The sequence below is a fragment of the Lemur catta genome, chromosome 1 (assembly GCF_020740605.2).
Source record: "Lemur catta isolate mLemCat1 chromosome 1, mLemCat1.pri, whole genome shotgun sequence".
Lineage (NCBI taxonomy): Eukaryota > Metazoa > Chordata > Mammalia > Primates > Lemuridae > Lemur > Lemur catta.
The window spans coordinates 210,362,011-210,387,365 of NC_059128.1; the positions used below are offsets into that span (position 1 = coordinate 210,362,011).

General features: G+C 41.2%; 1 protein-coding gene across 2 annotated transcripts in view; it reads right to left on the bottom strand.

The window, feature by feature from the left end:
- Positions 1–25,355, bottom strand: part of IGF2BP2 (insulin like growth factor 2 mRNA binding protein 2) — a 158,285-nt gene that overhangs the window by 11,359 nt on the left and 121,571 nt on the right. The window contains exons 8-12 of one of the 2 annotated variants that reach the window (XM_045539860.1): positions 16,243–16,365; positions 15,468–15,603; positions 12,949–13,077; positions 3,139–3,207; positions 2,140–2,256 (exon numbers count right to left, since the gene is read on the bottom strand). In XM_045539860.1, coding sequence (XP_045395816.1) covers positions 2,140–2,256; positions 3,139–3,207; positions 12,949–13,077; positions 15,468–15,603; positions 16,243–16,365 — 574 coding nt within the window. The remainder of the gene's footprint in view (positions 1–2,139; positions 2,257–3,138; positions 3,208–12,948; positions 13,078–15,467; positions 15,604–16,242; positions 16,366–25,355) is intronic. The other variant, XM_045539861.1, reaches the window with a different exon arrangement.

Below are 25,355 nucleotides of genomic sequence, written 5' to 3' on the forward strand. Positions count from 1 at the left end.
GGTGGGAGGATCACTTGAGGCCAGGAGTTTGAGACCATCCCAGGCAACATAGCGAGGCTCCGTCTCGACAAAAAATTAAAAAATTAGCCTGGCACCGTGGCATGCGCTTGTAGTCCCAGATACTCGGGAGGCTGAGGCAGGAGGATTGTCTGACCCCAGGAGTTCAAGGCTGCATGCAGTGAGCTATGATCAGGCCACTGCACTTCAGCCCAGGCAACAGAGTGAGGCCCATTCTGTCCTCCTGGTATAGCCCTGCTGTGTCTGGCCCCCACAGAAGCCATGTGCAAAGTGACACGTAACCACTCAACCTTGCTGAGATACAGGACTGTGGGAATGCTGGGGGAGGAAGCCCAAGGGATTAATACCTCTGTCTCTCTCTTCTTATTTTCCCAAAGGCCCTGCTGGGAATGACACTGGCACAGCAGTCAGGTGCTATGGTGGAAAACACATTAGACCAGAAGCAGGATAACCTGGGCAAATCTTGGCTCTGTCACGCTTTGAGGCCTTGGACAAGTCAATGAAACGCTCTGGGCCCTGGATCCTCCCAGGCAATAGTAAATGAAGAGTAAGGCTGCGGTTAGGCCCAGGAGGTGCTCAGTGTCCTAGAGGTCAGCTGAATTTCTATCTAAGAGCCTGTCCTGCCACTCATGTGACTTGACCATGCGCCTGCCCTCTCTGAGCCTCCCTGTCCTCAGCTGAACAAGGCGGGGATTTGATGAGATGATCCCTCAAGTGCCTTTTAGTTAATATGGTCTTATTTCATCTCCTGCATGGCATCTCGGATGGCAGGATGGGGATACGGGGAGAGGCCCTCGGGCTACAGCCAGCCCACTGTTCTTCACACTGTACTCATCCCACCCGTGGGGCAGGGCCACACCTGCCTAGCAGCTCCTGGGCTAGGGTCTGATCTGTGGCAAGCCTGCTGGCTGCAAAGACCCCCACGTGCCCCTCCACTGCCACCTTGGGGCTCTCAGCCTGTCTGCCCACCCCGCAGGTGAGATAAATGAGGCCAGAGGGGGAAAACAATTCACCAAAATAAAATTTGTTCATGGTCTCACTGCAATCCTTGTCCTGTACTGCTCAGAATGTTGTTTTTCCCCAAGCACACTTGCTGTGGGAGAAATTCCAGCTCTTCCTGGGGAGAAAGTGTAAGCATTCTTTCTCTCCAAGTCATGAGACTTTTTGTTCGGAATTCCGGGTTGTCCCATGGCAGCAAATTATTTTGCGTAACAACGGAAACTCTGTTTCCGAAAGTGTTTCATGAGGCTTGGGACGCGCTCAGCATTCTGCCTGTGAGTCAGAGCTGATAGCTGGGCTTGGAGCAGGACCAGGGTCGAATAATCCTTCCCTTTCAGCTTCTCTGACGATTCTCCACATTGTGCTCCACAAGCAGGATGTGGGTCTGTCACTACAGCCGCATCTGCACTCACAACCGTTTCCATAAGTCAAGGGGCCTTCCTTCCTGAGCCTGTCCGCTCAGGCCCAGGGCTTCTTATCAGGCCACGGCATCAGCTTTTGTTTATCTATGACTTTATTGCTTTTCAAAGAGTTTCTTATTCAAATTATTTTCTTAAAGTTCAAGGATTTTTGAAATGGGGACTAATGTACTAAGTATACATTATCACTCTACTCAAGTCCATTCCCATAGCCTGGGAAACATCCTCAACCTTTCTTTGCTTTATGTTCTTGTAATGTGGAGGACAATGATAATCCAAAGAGGACCATACTGGGTTGTTACTAATATTTTTTTCTTTTTCTTTTCTTTGTTTTTTTGAGACAGGGTCTCGTCTCACTCTGTTAGCTGGGCTAGAGTGCAGTGGTGCCAATCTAGCTCACTGTAGCCTCAAACTCCTGGGCTCAAGTGATCCTCCCACCTCAGCCTCCCAGAGTGGTAGGATTACAGGCATGAGCCACTGCACCCAGCCTTTTTTCTAATTCAGTTGTTAGTTGAACAGAAAAAGAATAAAAGAAAGGAAGATGAGAGCAGTTGGGGATAGTCCTGGAGGCAAATTTCCTAGATCCTGTGGGATTCTGTCTCTGGACAGTATAAGAGTTGCCCAGCACTGAGAGAAGGAACGAGGACGTGAGGTGGGGTGGCATGTGGGAAAGGGCTGCAGGCACCTGGTGGGGCAGCCCTACCTTGATGGAGGCTCCGGCGAATCTTGCCAGCTGTTTGATGTGCGCCCCCTTCTTCCCGATGATGGCGCCCACAGCCTGGGTTGGGATGAAGAGATTCACAATCTCCTGCTCTGGATACTGGGAGGGCAAGACAAGAAGACATCATTCCAACTGGGGCTTCTCTTTCAGGCACTCAACACTGACCAAGCACCTACCACGAGCCCCATGGTGGGAAGGCCCCATCACACAAAGAAAGGGCCAAGATGGTGAGTGGGATTCTCCTGGGGCCTAGCGCTCTGCAGGGGTAAAGCTTGAGGAACGCACCTGAACATAGGCAGTGCTGCATGACAAAGTGCAAACTCCTCTGAGCATCAGAATTTGTTGGATTCAAAAAGCTGTCTGTTCACGGGTTTTCTGTCATATACAAATCTGATATGTACTTCTCCTGTGTCTTCATCCAAAAAATCAAAAAGTTATTAAATACATCTGGCCTGAGGACAGGGTCCTGAGGCACTTTGTTAGAGGGAATGGAAAGCTGCCCTGCCCACCATGTAGCCAGGAGTAGCATTTTCACAAAGCAACTGAACCTGCCCTGACTGGGCAGCAGGGGCACGTCACCCTTCCCGGGGTGTTGTAGGGAAACGGAGGGGCTCCGGGCAAGGCTGCCAGGGGTTCCTGCTACAGGGGTCTATGGGAATGACATGACCCCATCTGCTAGACTTTGTTCAAAGGTCTTTAGAAACTCTGTTCTTTGGCTCAATACCATCTCCTATTGTGACCTGTTGATTGCTCACTTGCACCGGCTTCCTGCAGCTCACGCGAAGTGTGGGCATCAGCAGGACTGTTCAACAGGAACAGCTCCAGGAGACCTGAGCGCTGGGTGGTTTGTGTGCTTGTGCTCTGAGATGTGACACGCCCAGGACAACCCAGAACATTCACTGGTCAGTCCCTCAAGGGCCAGGTGGGCCAGCCACAGGAGAGAGAAAAGTGGCAGATGGGGCTGAACTGAGCCATACTTACAGAGTGATGATGTGGAAACGGGCTGAACTGGTGATGGGGGTACAGGCTGGAGAAGTATCCGGAGTGGGTCTGCAGCATGAGAGAAGCAGTCAGCGAGCGGGTGCTCTCAGAGACAGTCACCACACTCATGGAGGCAAGATTGCCCACACGCAGCACAGGCTCTCTGCACCATCAGCTGACTTCCCTGCCCTGTCTACACACCTGCCCCTTTGCGTCTCAGATTCTGCTCCACGTCTCCCCGTCAGACCACTGACCAAGACGGCCCCTACTGCAGAGGCTCTCTGGGCTGACTGTTTGTCTGTTTCTAAGCCGAGCCGTGCTTGAGGCTTCCTAGGAACTTCCCATGGGTGTGATGCACTCGCACATGTGTGCAGACACATCCACGCACGCATACTCTCTTTTAACCTGTCCTCAGGTGCACAGGCAGACCCGGTGGCTTCTACTTTCTGGGGAATTATAAGCTGTAGATTAAAAGGAACAGAGAGTGCTGGGACAATACCCAGGAGTTATTCAGAAGACACAAAGGTGCTCCTGAGGAGATAGTTCAGTCAGCTCCATCAGGGAATTTCAGAAGGAATGGAGAGATTGAGAATGGAGTAATTTAAAAAGAGATTGAGAGGTGAGAGAAAGAAAATGAATGAGTATATCGTGTGTGAGTGTGGGGAAGGGGAAGCAGGGAACAGGAGGGCAGATGTGGATACAAGAAAATAGAGCTATGAGGAAAATCAAAATTTAAAAAGTAGTTGCTTTTTATTAAATACCTATTGTGTACTAGGTACTACCAAAGATACTTTATATCTATTCATAAACTCTTTTAATCCTCATAATAGTCCTACAGGACAGGAATATGGCTGATTTTATATATTCTTATGGACAGGACATTGACCAGAGCTGGCAAAGTCTAGTTTAAATGTGCTTTACAAGAAGCCAAGTAAACACCTACGTAACTATGACAGGAAGGGACGCAGACAGCTCTGGGCACCATAGAACCCATCTCTGCAGGCCCAACTGCAAGGTAGCACCCTCAAGAAGACGGTTCCCACAGTGGTCAGACATGGATGAGGCTTGGAGTTAGAAGACCCAGCTTTCCACTGAGGGCCCCCGAGCAAATCTTATGGTGAAATGCATGTCCTCTGTCTCCTGTATCTCTAGCTGGACTCAGCTGCACATTATGATTTCACTTTATGACTCATTAGGGAAAAAATGAAACTGTTCCCCTTTTTGGGCTTGGACAGAGAAGTCAGAGATGTGAACACCATCAGGGGCTGTCCAGGGGTGCGCTAGGGACCAGCTGCACCTGCAGTTATGGATAAGCTCTGCTTGTCCATGGGAATCATGGCTGCAGTGCAAGCCTTGCTCTGACGTGGAAAGAGGCCGCAGTGACACCTTATGCCCACAAGTGGGTGCTGTGAGATCAGCAGTCTTCTTGCAACCTCAAGTTTTGAAGGAAGGGGGGTGGAGAGGTTTGTTCCTTTTGGCCCTGACTGTCTTGAGGACTTCCTGGAAAGAACATCAGCTCCAGACCCTCCTCTGCACAGGTCCCTGTCCTGGGCCATGGATGGTGAGGGGAGAATTCCTGTAATTTTTCTGTTCACAGAAAGCTCTACCCTGGGGAGAGGGAGATCCTGCCCTCCTCTCTTCTGGAGAGCCATTCCTTCAGCCCTCAGAGCAGACATCATTCTTTTGAATTGTGATTTGCCTTTTCCTTACAAAACTCACGTGAGGCCAAAAATAGACAAGCCACCATGTGGGCTCCTATTCTGGGTTCAAATACTCCTAATATAAACACTGTATCAAATTTAGACCTACTACTTGGGGTAAGGGAGAAATTTTTTAATTAGCTGTAAAAGGATAAAAAGGACAAATTCTCTTTTTATTCATGAGTCACAGCTGGAAATTTGTCATAGGGAAAGAATCCTGAACTCTGCAATCAGGAGCTCATTTCTAGCTAAGGCTCTGCCATTAGCCTTTGTGTACAAAAGTCGGTTTTTGGAGTCAGAAGACTTGAGTCTGAATTACTAGAGCTCTATAGGTTGGAATAATTTTTACCCTTTCTGAACTTCATCCACAAATGGACTCAAATAATATCTAGCTATTCTAGTCCTGTTGTGAGGGTTCATTCAATTGTTCATTTATTTATTAAAAAGGCGTCTGAGTACCTACTATGTGGGAGGCACTGTTCCTGGTGCTGAGGACACAGTTACTAAAACAGAAAAGGTCACTGCCACGTTGAACTTGTGTTCGACTGGGGAGGCAGATGCAGAAAACTTCAGAGAAGTGCTGTGAACGAAACGAACAGCAGGGCGTGGGGAGGGGCAGCTGTGGAGACGAGTGGTCTGGGAAGGTTCTTGGAGTCGAGACCCACGGAGAAGAAGGAGCTCTGTGCAAGGCACTGGGAGGGGACATTCTAAGCAGGGTTCTTGGAAGTCCAGAGGTAGAAAAGGGGTTGGCCTGTTTGAAAAACACAAAGGAGGCCAGTATGGTGAAAGCAAGTAAGAGCACAGCAGGCTGTGGTTGGCAAGACAGCAACACGAGAGCACAAAGGGCCCATGGGCCGTGGCTCAGACGTGGATTGGACCCTTGGTACAGCGGATGCCCATGATGGTGCTACATGGTATTCAACAAGGTCACAGGAATTATGACTCTATCACCAGGTCTTGTAGGGGCTGAATTAATGAGTGTTAAATGAGTACTTATTTATAATGAAATGAGTCTTATCAGAGCATACTTTCTATTTCCCATCCCCCCCAAGCTTATGTGGCATCTCTAGCCTCAAAATGGAAGTGGGCTTTCAAAACTTGCTTATTTATAATGATCATAAATAGTAACCTGGTGATGACTTGAAGAGATTTTCTCTTTAATGGGAAAACAGGCTGTAGTCATCAGACGTCTAGTCTAAGGCCCCAAGGCACAGGGAAGTCAGTGGGGAATCCCAACCCCAGTGTGGCCGTTGGGCTCACTGTGCCAGCTCAAAAGTCCCGGCAGTTCTATGAGGGATAAGCTACTTTATTTTTCAGTGTTCTAAAAGCATTTTGACAGTGGGGAGGGGGAGTGGAGGTGTTACAGCGAAGGTGCTCCTGCCACGTGTACCCTTACCCCCTGCCAACCGAGAGGTGGTAGGAGGGGGTCACTATTATCCACAGGTTCATCTCAGATTCTCAGTTTCAGGGACACTGGCATCTGCTTTCCCTCTAAGTTTGACTGCTGGGAGGTGGGTGGAGGAGTACATATCAAACACACTTGTGAAAACTAAAAAGGGAGTTATAAACAGTTGTGCCTGCTTTTTCTGGGAGAATTGCAGCATCTGAGCTAGTCTGTATGATCATTTGATAGCTGATTTTGGTGATAGTCTGAAGAAATTTGGGTGGGAAGAGGGAAGGGTGGGAAAGGGGTAGTGCAGAGGGTAAGAGCCAGGCATATCAATTGTGTTCAAATACCTAAATAGCTTTAGTGTGATGACTGCAAAGATGACGAGTGCTCCCTCTGGGGACCAGGGACATGGGCCTGGGGAAGGGGTGAGGACTTGGCCAGAGGGGTTAGCATTGTGGACACAGCTTTCCAAGATTCAGAGTGCACTGTGCCATCCCTAGCTTGTCGAAGTGCCTCCCTACATGGCAGCTGCTTATCCACTTCTGGGTGTTCTCACAGGACAAGGTAAGTTTCTGCCAGGAGCTAAAAACTAGTAATCCAGCAAGTGGTAAAGCCAGGATTCTAGCACAGATTTCTCTGTCTCAAGAGCTTAACCACTACAGTCAATACCGTGCTCACCTGGAACATTCTGAATTCACTGGTTCAGGTGGGGTCTGGGGAACATGCTATGAAAAAGCTCCCCTAAGGATTCTAATATGTTCTCTGTTGAGTTTATTTAAATATATAAATTAACAATTACAATTCCTTAGACATATATAAAGAATTGGCAGCATGAAAGACGAGAGCAAGGCTGAGCAAGGCAAGCAAATGACCTCAGTGAGTTAATTCAGGAAAGAAGGGAGAGCTCTTTAAAAAATTCTGACTTGAATTCCTAGTGAGATTCAAGAGGATAGCACTTTGATAAAATGTGAGTAGACGGCTATGAGAAAAGGCCAATCAGAGAACTAGGATGATCTTGGAAACTAAAAACATGATTAGTTAAGTAACAGAGGATGTATAAACAGTAGAATGGACACTGCTGAAAAGCGCACTGGTGTGCTAGAAGATTAACTCAGGCAAAACCAGAAGACAAGAGAGGGAATTAGATAGACATGCAGAGTAGAATAAGACTTACTATCCACAAAGTAGGACTCCAGGAGAAAATGAAGTGGATGGAGAGGAAGCAATACTAAAATTAATTTTAGAAGGAAAAGATTTTCCTAAATCAAAGGAAAAAAAAACGTGAATTTTCAGATCAAAGTGCTCAGATTCAGATCCTGAATTCAAGGGTAAAGGCAAAATGCTATAAAAGACAAAAAACAAAACAAAACAAACAAACAAACAAAAAAACTGCTTACAGACCAAAAAAGAAAATATGTATCTACAAAAAAAGGAGAATCAGGCTGGTAGCACACTTATCAGAAAAACCTAATGTTAGAAGTAATGTTTTTGGAGTTCTAAAGGAACTATGACCCTAGAATTTCTAGACACCAGCTGAACTTTCATTCACATGTGAGGGAAAAAGAAAGGCAAATCAGATGTAGAAAGGCTTAGAAATTATACTACTCATGCACTATTTCCTAAAAAAGTTGTCCGAGGAAATATTCCAGCCAAATAACAACAACAACAAACAACAACAAAAAAACAAATAAATAACTCAAAGATGAAAGGATATGGAAAACAAGAAGCCCTCTGTGTTGAGCAAAGAACCAATAAAATTTTAGTTAATTATAAATAACTGTGGATTACGAGATTGTATATTTAGGAAAAAAAGCTTAACAATTTGGACTAAAATTCCAGATTATTTCTAGAATAATATGATCAAAACACATTTAAGAATTTCTTACAAATAATTTGACAAACTCATAATCAGAGAATAGTAAACAGTCCTCAAAACTTATCATATAAATTAAAATAATTATATAGAGAATATGAGTCACCAGTTAAAAGCTTGATTTTATAGCTGTTAATACAACTTTGAGGCCATCAGAGAATGTGCACACTTCTAAATGCCAATTATTCCCCCAAATTGATCATGCACTGAACAAGGCCACAAAAATCAGAAATGTTACATTATGTGAGTACAAAAGAATAAAGGCAACAATTGCAAGATAACAAAAAGGAAACCCTTACCGACTTAGAAATTTTTAAAAACAGAAAAATCCCTAGCAAATCTTATTAAGAAAAATAAGATAAAACACAAATATACAATGTTAGAAATTAAAAGAGAGATATAACCACAAATTTGGAGATTTAAAGGCAACAGTCTGTTTTGTACAACTATACACCAACAGAGAGAGAGAGAGAGAGATAAAATGGATACTTTTACAGGAAAATACAAATCAACAAAACCAAGTTAAAAAGGTTATAATGATCTTTCTCCAAACAAAAGTTACTAGGCCCAGATATTTTATGGATGGGTTTTATCAAATATTCAAGGAACAGAAAATTCTTACATAGTCTTTAATTTTCCCAAGCATAATAAAAGTTTAAAAGTTGGCCTTCTTTCCAATTTCTTTTAATCTTGCTGTTAAAACTGTCAAAGATCATGTAAAACTACAGTAATTTGCTGTGGTAACTGCTGTAGTAATTGTCTATACAAAGAGATGAATGGGAACACAATAGAGTGCAGAAATATGAGTCAGTGGGAATTAGTGTAGGACAAAGTTGGCATTTCAAGTTGAATGATAAGATGGTGGATTACTCAATAAATAAATGATTTGGGGGAAACTGGCTATCCATCTGGAAAAAATAAAATTAGATCCCTATCTCAAAGTATAAGTCAAGATAAATTCCCTATGACATATATATGTATATACACACACACACACACACACACACACACACACACACACACACATATGTATGTATATAAAACAACCCCCCCAAAACCAACAACTAAAAATTAGTATAAGAAAACATGGGAGAGTCCGGGCACGGTGGCTCACACCTGTAATCCTAGCACTCTGGGAGGCCGAGGCCGGTGGATTGTTTGAGCTCAGGAGTTCGAGACCAGCCTGAGCAAGAGCGAGACCCCGTCTCTACTAAACATAGAAAGAAATTATACGGACAACTAAAAATACATGGAAAAAATTAGCCGGGCATGGTGGCACATTCCTGTAGTCCCAGCTACTCGGGAGGCTGAGGCAGAAGGATTGCTTGAGCCTAGGAGTTTGAGGTTGCTGTGAGCTAGGCTGACACCACGGCACTCACTCTAGCCTGGGCTACAGAGTGAGACTCTGTCTCAAAAAAAAAAAAAAAAAAGAAAAAGAAAAAGAAAAAGAAAACATGGGAGAATATTTTTACAGTTTTGGAGAGGAGAAGGCTTTTTTCCTTCCACGACATTAAAGGCTACAAACTCGTAAAGGAAAACACCACCAATTTAACTACCTTAATTCTTAAAATTTCTACATGAATTCTGCTGGAGAAAAATCTCTGCATATTTAAAATGCATATATGTTTTGACACAATAGTTCCAGTCTTAGGGAATTTACTTTCAGATATACTCACATACTTGTGCAAAGGCTTATGTACAGGTGTATCTCATTTTATTGCACTTTACAGATATTACATTTTTTATAAACTGAAGCTTTGTGGCAATCCTGTGTTGAGCAAGTCTATTGGTTCCATTTTTCCAATAGCGTGTGCTTACTTTGTGTCTGTGTCAGCATTTTTTTGAGACAAGGTCATGCTCTGTTGCCCAGGCTAGAGTGCAGTGGCATCATTGTAGCTCACTGCAACTTCAAACTCCTGGGCTCAAGCGATCCTCTTGCCTCAGCCTCCCAAGTAGCTGGGACTACATACAGGTGTATGCCTGCCATGCCCGGCTGATTTTTCTTATTTTTTGTAGAGACAGGGTCTCACTATGTTTGTTGCTTAGGCTGGTCTCGAACTCCTGGCCTCAAACAGTCCTCCCACCTCAGCCTCCCAAAGTGCTGGGATTATAGGTGTGAGCCACCACATCTGGCCTTTTTAGCAATATTTTAAAATTAAGATATGTACATTTTTTTTTAGACATAATGCTGTTGTGTACTTAATAGGCTACAGTAGAGTATAAACATAACTATTGTTGCCATATTCATTTCATTGTAGTCTAGAACTGAACTTGCAATATCTTTGAGGTATGCCCATATAAGGATATGCATTTTGACTCCATTTGTAATAGGGAAAATCTAGAATCAACCCAAATGTCTAAAAATAGTATGCTGGTTAGAAAAATTATAGTAAATCCATACAATGGATTATTATACAGCCATTAAAGAAAATGCCCAGGTGACAGGAAAACAATACTATAAGTATGTAGAGTATTCCTGCAACCCCACCTTACCCTGTCCTTCTCAGGAGGTCTGGGACCACTAGGGAAGCCTACGAGTCTGCTGTGTGGACTCTCCAGGTGTGGCTCCAGGGACAGTCCTTGGCGCTGTGCCCCACACTTCTGCAGTGCAGAAGGGAGATGTCTGCAGAAGCCATCGTGTCTCAGAGAACTGGGGCAACGGTGTACTCTAGATTAGAATCTTTTTTTTTTGTTTTTGTTTTTGAGATAGGGTCTTGCTCTGCCACCTTGGTTAGAGTGCAGTGGCATCATCATGGCTCACTGCAACCTCAAACTCTTGGGTTCAAGTGATCTTCCTGCCTCAGCTTCCCAGGTAGCTGGGACTACAGGCATATGCCACCACTCTTGGCTAACTTTTCTAATTTTTGTAGAGAAGGGGTCTTGCTCTTGTTCAGGCTGGTCTTGAACTCCTGGCCTCAAGCAACCCTCCTGCATCAGCCTCCCAAAGTGCTAGGATAACAGGTGTGAGCCACTGTGCCTGGCTCTGGATTGGATTCTAATCTAATCTTGGCCCCATGGGATCAAGATCAGAATTGCATGGCTCTTGTTTTAAAAATTAAATTTTATTTAAACTCTACTTTATAAAGAACAGGAACTCCGTATTTTAGTAAAATGGTTATTCTGTTTCAGTAAAAACCTCAGATGTAAAGGAAGCTTTCCAACTGGCAAAACCTATTTTCAAGTTTAGAAAATATTCTGATATCACTTGAAAACTTCTCTTGTTTTAGGACAGGAGTCAGTAAACTTTTTCTGTAAAGGGCCAAATAATAATATTTTAGGCTTCGTGTGTCATATGGTCTCTACTGTATCTATCTACTCAACTCTGCCATTTTGGTGGGAAAGCAGGAATAGGCAATATGTCAGTGAATGACCATGGCTGTGTCTCAATAAAACTTTATTTACAAAAATAAGTGGTGGGCTAAATCTGGCCCTCAGGCTATATAGTATGCTGACACCTATTTTAGATACTCAATTTTAGAAGTGGTCTATTTTATTATGCCCCGCCCCCCCAACTTATGTGACCTAGGCTGAGAGGGTGGCCTGGTTTTTGAGGTTATTTTCTGAGGGGCAGTCTGCACAGCCTCTCTCTCAAGAAATGAGATGTGCTTCAATGCCATTTAATTGTACAGAGCTGTCACTGTCAAATCTGACAGCAAAAGTTTGGGGATGTGCAACTCTCATAGGTGTTCTTGCTCCTTGGAGTGGCCACATGACTGTGACAGCTGCCACAATCCCTCCCACCACACGCCACACCTTCAGTCCACTCTACCGCGTGTATGCACACACATACACATACACACAGGCACACACACATACACGGCTCAATGTTGGGCCCTCTTCTCTAGTTTAAGGGAAAATGAAGATCACTAAAGAGATGATATGGAGAGATTTAGAAATGACTGAGAAGAGCTACAGGTAAACAAGATTCCAGAATGTGTGTGTACATGTGACTAAGGATGTGGGTGCCAGTTGCTGGCAGAACAGCACAGTGGGATTATCTGGTTTCTCTAGAGACAACCCAAAAAGCTACTGGGAATTCACACAATGTGACATCTACACCAGAAACCACCTCTCAAAAGAAAGGAATGGCTAAGGTAATGTTCAGCCACCTGATTCCTCCCATTTAAACACTATAAACATTGGGGCAAAGAAAATTTGCTTTAAAAATAGCAATATGTGTAGAGAAAATTTGGGAATTAAAAAAAAGCTGTCAAGTATCCTGAACCCTGATTTGGTAATGTATTAATCTTGAATAATGTTTGTGAATGAAAAAGCAACAAGTAGAAAACTCATAAAATTCACATTTCTTCTTTTGTTATAAAGTATGATTCAAACAATAAGTACTTATTGAGAACCTACTAAATACCAGGCATTGTGCTAAATGTTTAGACACAAACACTATGTACTATTTTCTTTTAAAAACTGCCTATTAATAAAATATAATGCACCTGAATTGTAGATATAGGTGGTAATTATATGAATATCCAAGAATCACCTCATGCCCTAATTTTACTAAACAACCAACATTCAGGAATGCTCTTACTTGAGCTAATAAATCCTTTTTTTACAATAATAGGGTTCTAGTTATAAATTTGCTAGTAGTTTCTGTCTTTCCTAGATATGACATACACTATGTTTAAGAGCACATGTTTAGAGGATGGTTAATACTAATTTGCCCATTAGGAAGACGTCCTAAGAAATGCCGGGTTCATCCTACATTGGATTCATCTATACTCATGAGCACTGCCTTTAAATGAAAGCTTCAGCTCTAATTCAACATAGCAGAGTAATGCTGCTGCCTGGAGATGCCCAGCATAAAAGCAATCTCTGACTGCTGAGCTACTTACAGCGAAGGGGTGGTAGGGGGCAGCGGGGGGAGCTCCGCGGGGCCCTGCTGGTGGAGGCAGCACGGACAGTCCTGTTGAAAAGATGCCAAGTGCGCTGAGGTTCAACCCTGGGATCAGATTGGCTTGTTGCTGGGAACAGAAATGGAGAAAAAAAATGAGGCGAGGAGACCAGAGAGGCCCAGCTCACCTGGATCCACCTCCATCTCTTGTCTGGATGGCACCAGCGTCTCCTAATCAGCAATGCCCTGGCCCCATGGACCTCTTCCACACCCTGCATTGGGGGTGGATGCCAAACTGTAACCTGACCATGGTGTTCCTTCAAGCCTTCTCTGCCACCCTTGGGAATGTCTATACATCTTATCACGGCAAATGAGGCTCTTCCTGGGGATGGAGGCCACCTTGCCAGCCTTACTCATGCTAAGCCCTCATCCTCACCCTGCCTGACCCTGTTCCCTAAATACCCCATATGCTCTCTCACCTCTGGGCTGCTGTGTATCTTGTCTCCCCTGTAAGGAAGTGCTTTTCTAAGTCCTACTCACCTGTGGGTTTCACCTGAGTTTAGATGTCCCCTCATGCAGGAAGCTTTCTTTCATCCCAAAAATCTTAGCTCAAATGTCCTGTGCTCTTCTAACATTCCTATGTTTCCTTAAAACAGCACATATTACACATTTGAATTTCTTATTTAATTACTTCTTTCCCTTTTAGACCATAATTTCCTTGTAGACAGAGACTGTATTACTGAGTATTGTGTTCTCAGTGCCTGGTATGTAGTAAGTATTCAATAAATATTTGTTGAATGACTATGTTTAAAACAAATTGGACCAATAGTTTTTTTCTAACTCTATTCAGGGAAAGCTCAGACGCTTTACTAGGATACCACACTGGTAAATTCTATTATCCAGGTTCAGGATCATTCACAACTTTGTCTCTTCCTTACTTAGTTGCCAGCTTTGTGATCATGTCACTTGTTTGCTTATTTCACATTTAAACCTAGGGATGCCCACATAGGCTGAGGCTGAATTTTAACCGCACAGCCCTTCAGAGGCAGAGGAATGGGGTCACCTATTCTGGACTGTGTCCAACTTGCTCCCATCTTTGATTCTCTGAACGTGAAGCAGTTTTCTAACATTTTCTATTTTCTTGTCTGTGGCTTCAGCCACCCAGTAAGTTGCCTTCTTTTGGAATGTTTGGAATAGTACAGCTGGGATCCTTCACCTTTACCTCATTTGGTTTATAAGATCTAGTGATTTTGTTATTCACCTATCAGTGCATGAGTTTGGTACAGACATGAATGAATCTAAGTGATATGGTCAGATGAAGACGTTTGGATCATCCAGACCCTTTTGTAGGTTTTCCAGATGTTCACAGAAAGAGATGTTTATCATAAAATGTCAAGAGCCCACAAGGAGAAAATGAAGGTCGTTGGATGATACCTCCATAGACAAATATGTCCAAACAGGAGAAGTGGGTCACACTGCAGTATCCCCCTCCTCATCATGTCCCATAATTACCATGTGATTTGGGCTGCTAAGCTGGGAGCCGGCATGAGGTGGGGGACAGATTACTGACCTGTGGAAAGTGCTGCAGTGATAGAACTGAGGTTTAACCTACAGAACTCTTTGTCAACATTTATTTCTCTGAGAAATGTTATTGGGTCTGAGATTTGCTTCAAGGTCATCCAACAGGGATGGGAAGTGGATGTGGATAAAGGTTCAGATGAAACAAAACAGGCCCTGAGCTGGTAACTGCTGAAGCTGGATTACAGGCATATGTGGACTTATTGAAGCATCCTCTCCACTTTTTTATGTTAGAAAATTATCATAAGAAAGTGAAAAAAGTTACTCTTCTGGGCTGAGCTTGGGCTTTGCTGATGATCAAATATTTTAAAGAATTTTTTTAAATGCCAGACTATTATCACCCCATTATGAAGTGAAAACTAGGTAACAATAACAGGAAGAACAAACCCAAATCAGTTAGCTGTAAGTATTAGTGAGAGCTCAGGTAGTTGGCAACATTTACTGGGCAATCTGAAAATGGAGATCAGCAAGCAAAGGATGAAAATCAAAAGTTATTTTTAAAGTATGTATTTTTAAAATTTGAAAAGCAACAGGACAATATTATAGAAAGTTTGGAAAGCAGAAAATCCCACTTTCCTAACATACTGCCTATTTCTATTTTTGTGTATAACTTTCTAGTCATTCTGATCATATTATTTTATATAACTGTAACCCTAGTTATATACTCTGATATCTTACTTTCTTAATAACACAGTATCATAAGCATTTCCTCATTTTGTAGCCTTCAAAATTATAATTTTAATGGCTTCTAGGGCATTTATCATTTATTAGTTGGTTTGTTGATTGTTTTAATTCCTTAATCCTAAACAGTGGAGAAAAACCCTGCATACCTATCCCTAAGGCACTTCCTCATTAGCTGAATGACAATTATTCTTAGAGCAGCCTGGGCTCTGCCTGGAAGCACATGTGAAACCAGTAGAGAAGAAAGCATTGGGAACTTACGTTAACAGCCAGCATATCGTTTTCAAAGGCCTCTCGGAGCTTCTTCATGATCTCTATCTCGGCATTGGCACAGGCCTCAACTGTGCCCTTCACAGTGATGGTTCTTTCTGGGTTATATATGCTCAAATCCTGCAAACTGGTCAATGGGAGAAAGAAAGAAATTTCCTTTTTTTTTTTTTGAGACAGGGTCTTGATCTGTTGCCCATGCTAGAGTGCAGTGGCATCATAATAGCTCACTACAACCTCAAATTCCTGAGCTCAAGCGATCCTCCTGCCTCAGCCTCCTGAGTAGCTGTGACTGCAGGCATGTACCATCATGCCTGGCTAATTTTTTATATTTTGTCGAGACAGGGCTCGTTATGCTGCTCAGGCTGGTCTCAAACTCCTGGCCTCAAGCAATCCTCCCACCTTGGCCTCCCAAAGTGCTAGGATTACAGGTATGAGTCACCATGGCTGGCTGAAATTTCCTTTTTTAAAGAGAAAAAATAAAATCCCAGAAAAATCCCAAACAAGTCTTGGTGGAGAAGAAGATGACTGATTCCCTCACAACATACTAATGTAGAATCCCTGACATCTTATTTCCACTAGATCACATCCCTAGTAGAAAATGTCTAACTGGTAACTATTTATGTATTTGTCTTCGATGATGATGGAAATAATTACATCACTTATGATTATATTCCCATTTTAGGGAAAATAAGACGAATGATTTGAGCATATCAAAATGCACAAGTTCTCCATTATTGGGCACAATTAATCTAAATGGGTGGCTTACGATGAAATTGTTATCTTGGTCCCTGTTTCATGTTCAATTTTCTTCAAATTTCTGCCTTCTTTCCCAATCAGTCTTCCAACCAAGCCATTGTGGGCCAAGATTTTCAGAGGAATCTCTTCAGCTCTAAAAGAGACAAACAACAATTTAATACTTAAGACAACATAATGGTTGTCTTCCAAGAGCCTTTACCCTGCTTTTGTCTTATGAATGGAAGTTATTTTGTACAGGTACCAAGTGGTGATGGGTTACAGGAGAGGCCAGGTCTCTCATCAACCTTAGTTCATGAATTTTGATTGACATAAGCCAACTATGGTAATTCTACTCCCTTGTAGTGATTGGTTATTAGTGGGTCCATGAGGCAGATCTGGCCAGTGAGGTAGAAGAAGAAATCTGTTGGGTGACTGTAGGAAGAAAGTTTTCCTTGCTCTCAAAACAGGGACAAGGGAGAGTGATGTCAGCGAGATGGCACACCAGGAAGCCACAGGCTTTCTTTCCCTTCCATAGACACCTCAAATTAACAACAGATGGGCCAGAACACATCCATGAGCACTCTAGAGATCAGGTGAGAAGCTTTAACACCAAGGCCATTGTAAATAAAGAAGGGATTCCAGCAAAAGGGGTAAGAAAATTCACAGTGTTTGGCTCATCATTCACGCCATCCCCCAATATGGCACAGTAAGGAGCAAATGGGAAGAAACCCCACTGGCTGGGCTCCTCCCTTGGGATGGAAACAAAAGGCTGGATCATGGATCCAACATTTTGGTTTGTCTGGGGGCTTCCTGAAAAAGTGTATTTTGTGTCACTGACTCAGAGCACAGACAGGACTGGCACCAGAGTTTGGAAGATGCTGAAAATAGAGACAAGTGGCACATTATAGCTGTAGGTTTGTAGCCAGATACCAGAGGAATCAAGGAATCAGAAAAGAAAAAGAAAAAGAAATCAGAAAAGGTCTGAGAGGTCTCTAGAACCTTTAACTAGGCTGATTAATGAATGTCTTCCACTGAACAAAGTGCACAAAGACTAGGAGAAGTGGTTGTTTTGTCAAATGCCAACTGCACCCCCAAATTACTAGGCATACAAACAAACAGTGAAACATGGCTCAAAGGAACAAAATTAAATGCCAAACACTGACCCTAATGAAACACAGATCTATGAGTTCCTTGACAAAGAATTTAAAATAACAGGGCTGGGCACGGTGGCTCACGCCTGTAATCCTAGCCCTCTGGGAGGCCGAGGCGGGTGGATCACTCGAGGTCAGGAGTTCAAGACCAGCCTGAGCGAGACCCTGTCTCTACTAACAATAGAAATAAATTATCTGGACAACTAAAAATATATAGAGAAAAAAAAATTAGCCAGGCATGGTGGCGCATGCCTATAGTCCCAGCTACTCAGGAGGCTGAGCCAGTAGGATTGCTTAAGCCCAGGAGTTTGAGGTTGCTGTGAGCTAGGCTGACGCCACGGCACTCAATCTAGCCCGGGCAACAAAGTGAGACTCTGTCTCAAAAAAAAAAAAAAAATTTAAAATAACTGTAAAGATGCTCAATGAACTAAATGAGAACTAAATGAAGTCAGAAAATGATGTATGAACAAAATGTGAATAACAACAAAGAGACTGAAATTATAAAAAAGAACCTAACAGAAATTCTGAAGCTTAAAAATATAATAACAGAACATAAAAATTATTTAGAGGGGTTCAACAGCTGGCTTGATCAGGCAGAAGAAACAATCAGCAAACTTGAAGTTAGGTCATTTGAAATCATCAAGCCATTCCCCCACAAAAAAAAGAAGAAGAAAGAATGAGGCCATGTGCAGTGGCTAACACCTGTAATCTCGACACTTTGGGATGCTGAGGCAGAAAGACTGCTTAAGGCTGGGAATTCAAGACCAGTCTGGGCAACATAGTGAGATCTTGTCTCTATAAAATTTTTTTAAAAAACTAGCTAGGTGTGGTGGTACACACCTGTACTTCCAGTTATTTGGGGGGCTAAAGCAGGAAGAATGGTTGAGCCGAGGAGCTCCAGGCTGCAGTGAGCTATGATCATGCCACTGTACTCCAGCCTGAGCAACAGAGTTGAGACCCTGTCTCAAAAAAAAAAAAAAAAAAAAAAAAAAAAAAAAAAAAAAAAGAAGTCAAGGGAGCCTAAGGGACTCACGGGACCTATTAAATGGTCAAATACATGCATAATGGGAATCCCAGAAACAGAAGAGAAAAGAAAGGGGCACAGAGCTTATTTGAAGAATGGCCAAAAACCTCCTGAATCTGAGGAAAGAAATGGACATACAGATCAAAAAGCTTAAAGAACTCCAACTGGTAAAGGATTACTAGAGAGGAAAAGGAGAGGAAAAAAAAAAAACAAGAACTCCAACTGGGATATATCCACAGACAACCATATTGAGACACTTCATAATCAAACTGTCTAAAGTCAAGGATAAAGAGAGAATCTTGAAAGTGGCAAGAGAAAAGCAATTTGTGACATATAAAGGAGCTTCCATAAGATTGTCTGTAAATTTCTCATTAGAAACTTTGCAGGCCAGAAGGGAGTGGGATGATATATTCAAATTGCTGGAAGAAAAAACTGCCAACCAAGAATACTGTGTCTGCCAAAATTTTCTTCAAAAATGAAAGAAATTAAGACTTTCCCAGATGAACAAAAGCTGAGGGACTTCATCACCACTTGAGACCTGCTCTACAAGAAATGCTGGACGGAGTCCCTTACATTGAAATGAAAGGATGGTAGACGGCAATACAAAACCATGGAAATATACAGCTCTCCAATAAAACTAAATATATGAACAAATACAGTAATCTGTATTATAGTAATTTTGGTACATGGAAGTTAAATGACAAGAACATTTACAAATCTGTAAATCTATGTTAATTAGCATAAAATATATGAAGATGTAATTTATGATACTGGGGGGGAGCTGTAAAGGGTTTTTTTGTTTTAATTTCAAAATATTAAAGGGGTACAAACATTTTTGTTATATGGATACCTTGTATAAGGCTCAAGTCAGGGCTTTTAGTGTACCCATAACCACAACAGTAAGTTTTTACCTCTCGTCCCTTTCCACTCTCCCCCATTCTTGATTTCCAATGTCCTTTACATCTCTTTGTGCCCATGTGTAACCATCATTTAGCTCCCAATTATTAGAGAGTACATGTGGTGTTTGTTTTTCCATTCCGGAGATACTTCCCTTAGGATAATGGTCCCCAGTTCCATCCAATTTGCTGCAAATGACATTATTTCATTTTGTTTTTATGGCTGAGTAGTACCTCAAGGGGTGTGTGTGTGTGTGTGTGTGTGTGTGTGTGTGTGTACATATACATATATACACACATGAATTGATAAGCACTTAGGTTGATTCTATATCTTTGCAATTGTGAATTGTGGTGTAGTGCTGTGGATAAACATGTGAGTACAGGTGTCTTTTTGATAAAATGACTTCTTTTCCTATAGGTAGATACCCAGTAGTGGGATTGCTGGATTGAATGGTTAAGTCTATATTTATTTCTTTGAGGAATCTCCATACTGTTTTCCATAGAGGTTGTACTAATTTGCAGTTCCATCAATAGTGTATAAGCATTCCTTTCTCTCTGCATCTATACCAGCATCTATCATTTTTGACTTTATAATAATGGCCATTCAGGAGTAAGGTAGTATCTCACTGTAGTTTTAATTTGCATTTCCCTTATGATTAGTGATGTTGAGCATTTTTTCGTATGTTTGTTGGCCTGTTGTCTATCTTCTTTTGAAAAACTTCAGTTCATGTCTTTTGCTTATTTTTTAATGGGGTTGTTTGTTTTTTCTTGCTGATTTGTTTCAATTCTTTGTAGATTCTGGATATTAGCCCTTTATTGGAATTCTTTGTAGATTCTGGATATAATCCTTTATTGGATATATAGTTTGCAAACATTTTCTCCCATTTTGTAGGTTGTCTATTGACACTGTTGGTTATTTCTTTTGCTGTGCAAAAGACTTTTAACTTAATTAAGTCCCAGCTATTTATTTTTATTATTGCTATGTTTCCCTTTGGGGTCTTAGTCATAAATTCTTCATTTACACTGACGTCTAGAGGAGTTTCTCCTGTATTTTCTTCTAGCTATTTTATAGTTTCATGCCTTACATTTAAGTCTTTTAACCATCTTGAAATAATTTTTGTATATGGCAAGAGACAGGGGTTTTGTTTCATACTTCTGCATGTGGCTATACAGTTTTCCCAGTATCATTTATTGAATAAGGATTGCTTTCCCCAGTGTATGTTGTTGTCTGCTTTGTCAAAGATCAGTTGGTTGTAGGTATATGGTTTTATTCCTGGGTTCTCTATTCTGTTCCATTGGTTTATGTCTCTATTTTTATCCCACTACCACACTGTTTTGGTTACTACAGCCTTATAGTATAATTTGAAGTCATGTAATGTGATACCTCCAAATTTGTTCTTTTTGCTTAAGATTGCTTTGGCTATTTTGGCTCTTTTTTGATTCTAAATGAAATTTCAGATTATTTTTTCTAGATCTGTGAAGTATGACATTGGTATTTTGATGGGGATGGCACTGAATCTGTAAATCACTTTGGGTAGTATGGACATTTTAATGATGTTGATTCTACCAATCCATGAGCATGGGATGTTTTCCCATATCTTTGTGTCATCTATGATTTCTTTCATCAGTATTTTGTAGTTCTCCTTATAGAGATCTTTCACCTCTTTGGTTAAGTATATTCCTAGGTATCTTATTTTCTTTGTAGCTATTGCAAATGGTATTGAGTCCTTGATTTGACTCTCAGCTTGATTGTTACTAGTATACAGACATCCTACTGATTTATGTATGTTGATTTTGTAACCTGAGACTTTGCTGAACTTATTTATCAATTCTAGGAGTCTTTTGGTGGAGTCTTTAGGGTTTTCTAGATACAAGATCATTTTGTCAGTGAACAGGGATAGTTTGACCTCTTCTTTCCCAATTTGGATACCCTTTATTTCTTTCTCTTGCGTTATTGCTCTGGCTAGGACTTCTAGTACTATGCTGAATAGAAGTGGGGACAGTGGGCACCCTTGTCTTATTCCAGTTCTTAGGGGGAATGCTGTCAACTTTTCCCCATTCAGTATGGTGTTGGCTGTGAGTTTGTCATATATGGCTTTCTTTTTTTTTCTTTTTTTTTTTTTGAGACAGGGTTTTGCTCTGTCACCCAGGTGAGTGAGTGCAGTAGTGTCATCATAGCTCACTGTAACCTCCAACTCCTAGGCTCAAAAGATCCTCCTACCTCAGACTCCCAAGTAGCTGGGACTACAGGCATGTACTACCACGTCCGATTCATTTTTCTATTTTTGTAGAGATGGGGTCTAGCTCTTGCTCAGGCTGGTCTCAAACTCCTGGCCTCAAGCAATCCTCCCCCCTCAGCCTCGTTCATTGCTAGGGTTACAGGTGTGAGCCACTGTGCCTGGCCATATATGGCTTTTAGAATTTCAAGGTATATTCCTTCTATGCCTAGTTTGTTGAAGGTTTTTATCATGAAAGGGTGCTGGATTTTACTGAATGCTTTTTCTGCATTTATTGAGATGATCATATGGTCTTTGATTTTGTTTCTGTTTATGTGGTAAATCCCATTTATCAATTTGCATATGTTAAACCATCCTTGCATCCTTGGAATGAAACCCACCTGATCATAATGAATTATCTTTTTGATGTGCCACTGAATTCAGTTTGCAAGTATTTTGTTGAGAATTTTTGTACTTACATTCCTTAGGGATATTGGCCTGTAGTTTTCTTCTTTTGATGTGTCACTTCCTGGCTTTGGTATCACAGTGATATTGACTTCACAGAATGAGTTAGGGAGGATTCCCTCCTTCTTAATGTTATGGAATAATATCTATAAGATAGGTACCAGTTCTTCTTCATAGTTCTGGTAGAATTTAGCTGTGAATCTCCCTGGTCCAGGGCTTTTTTTTTTTTTTTTTTTGCTGGTAGATTTTTTTATTACTGCTTCAATCTTAGTGCTCATTATCAGTCTGTTCAGGACTTTCATTTCTTCCTGATTCAGGCTTGGGAGGTTGTGTCTTTCCAGGAATTTATCCATTTCCTGTTTCCCAATTTGTGTGCGTAGAGGTTTTCATAGCATTCATGGATGACATTTTGTATTTCTGTGGTATCAGTTGTAATGTCTCCTTTTTCATTTCTGATTAAGCTTATTTGAGTCCTTTCTCTTCTATTTCTGGTTACTCTGGCTAGTGGTCTATCAGTTTTGTTTATCTTTTGAAAGAACCAATTTTTTGTTTCTTTAATACTTTGTAATTTTTTTTATTATTGTTGTTGTTTCCATTTGGTTTAGTTCTGCTCTGAAATTTGTTATTTCTTTTCTTCTGCTGGCTTTGGGTTTGGTTTGCTCTTCTTTTTCTAGTTCCTTAAGATGTGACATTAGTTTGTTAATTTGTTGTCTTTTTGATATAGGCATTTAAGGCTATGAACTTTCCCCATAGGACTGCTTTTACTGTATCCCATAGATTTTGAAACCTTGTGTCTCCTTTGTCATTCAGTTTGAAGGCTCTTTCGATTTCCATTTTAGTGTCATCATTCACCCAAGGACTGTTCAGCAGCAGGTTGTTTAATTTCCATGACTTTGTGTAGATTTGAGTGTTTCTCTTGAAATTGATTTCAAGTTTTAATCCACTGTGGTCTGAGAAGATGCATGCTATGATTCTGATTGTTTTGAATGCGCTGAGACTTGTTTTGTGGCCTAAGATATGATCAATCTTGGAAAATGTCCCATGTGTTGATGAGAAGAATGTATATTCAGTAGTTTTTGGGTAGAATGTTCTGTAAATGTCTGTTAGGTCCATTTATTCTAAAGTTCCGTGTAAATCCAGTGTTTCTTTACTGATTTTCTGTTTCAATGATCAGTCCAGCTCTGTCAGTGGAGTGTTGAACTCCCTGGCAATTACAATGGTATTGTTTATTTCTTTGCTTAGATCTAGTAGGATTTGCTTAATGAATCTGGGAGCTCCTCTGTTAGGTGCATATTTATTTGGGATTGTTATGTTGAATTGTTCCTTTTACCCCTTGTGTTTCTTGGAGACAGCATACAGTTGGGGTGTGTTCTTTCATTCATTCAGCCAGTCTATATCTTTTAAGTGGGGCATTAAGACCATTCACGTTCAGCATTAGTATTGATATGTAGGATATTGTTCTGTTCATTATATTGGATGATATCTTGTTGTTTTGTTTTTCCTCTTGTGCTTTTGTTTCATTAGAGCTGTAAGCTTTAACTTTTGGGTGCTTTTACAGTTCTCTGATAAAGGTAAATATGTGAACAAATATAGTAACCTGTATTATAGGAATTTTGGTGCACACAAGTTAAATGAGAAAAACATTTAAAAATCTACAAATCTATGTTAATGAATATAAAATATATAAAGCTATAATTTGTGACCTTGGGAGTGGGGCTGTAAAGGAGTAGATTTGTTTGTTTTGTTTTTGTTTTTTGAGACAGAGTCTCCTTCTGTTGCCTGGGTTGGAGTGCAGTGGCATCATCATAGCTCACTGTAACTGCAAACTTCTGTGATCAAGTGATCCTCCTGCTTCAGCATACCAAGTACCTGGGACTATAAAAAGCACGAACCATCATGCCTGGTTGACTTTTCTACTTTTTGTAGAGATGGGGTCTTGCTAATATTGCTCAGGCTGATCTTGAATTACTGGCCTCAAGTGATCCTTCCATCTCAGACTCCCAAAGTGCTAGGATTACAGGGATGAGTTACCACACCCAGCCAGAAGTAGGTTTTTTTTTTTTTTTTTGGAGACAGAGGACAGAGTTTCACTCTTCTGCCCTGGCTAGAGTGCCATGGAGTCAGCCCAGCTCACAGCAACCTCAAACTCCTGGGCTCAAGCAATCCTTCTGCCTCAGCCTCCCGAGTACCTGGGACTACAGGCATGTGCCACCATGCCCGGCTAATTTTTTCTATATATTTTTAGTTGTCCAGCTAATTTCTTTCTACTTTTAGTAGAGACGAGATCTTGCTCTTGCTCAGGTTGGTCTCAAACTCCCGAGCTCAAATAATTCACCCGCCTTGTACTCCCAGAGTGCTAGGATTACAGGCATGAGCCACCGCGCCTGTCCAGAGGTAGGGTTTTTGTATGCAATTGAAGTCAAGTATTATCAGTTTCAAATAAGACATTATGACCTTAAGATATTTTATGTAATTGCAATTATACACACAAAGAAAACATAAGAATATACACAAAAGAAAATCAAAGCATATTACTATCCAAAATCAACAAAGCACAAAGGAAGGCAGTAAGAAAGGAAAAGAGGGACAAGAAGCTATAAGACATACAGAAAACAATGAACAAAATGGCAACAGTAAGTCCTTCCCTATTAGTAATTACTTTAAATGTAAAAGATTAAACTCTCCAATCAAAAAACATAGATTGGCTATTAAAAAACAGGTTCTAACTATATGCTGTCTACAAGAGACTCACGTTAGGTCTAAGGACACACATAAGCTAAAAGTAAAAGGATGAAAAAGGATATTCCATGGAAACGGTAACAGGAAGAGAGGAGTGCAGTGGCTGTACTAGTATCATACAAATAGACTTCAAACAAAAAAGTTACAAAGACAAAAAAGGACATTATATAATGATAAAAGGGGACCATTCACCAAGGGGACATAACAATTATAAATATTTATGCACCAAACCTTAGAGCTCTTAAATATATGAAGCCAACTTTGACATAATTGAAGGAAGAACCAGACAACACCACAATAACAGTAGGAAACTTCAATATCCTAACTTCAACACTGGATAGAACTACCAGACAGGAGAACAACAAGGAAGTAGAGGATTTAGAATAACAGTATAGATCAACAGCTATATACACAATACTCCACACAACAGCACTAGGATATACGTTGTTCTCAAGTGCACATGGAACATTCTCCAGCATAGATAATATACAAAACAAAGTCTTAACAAATTCAAAAAGACTAAAATCACACAAAGTATCTTTTCTGATCACAGTGGAATGAAAATAGAAATTAATAGCACAAGAAAAACTAGAAATCTACAATTTACAATGAAACAACTCACTCTACAACAACCAGTGTGGTCAAAGAAGTCA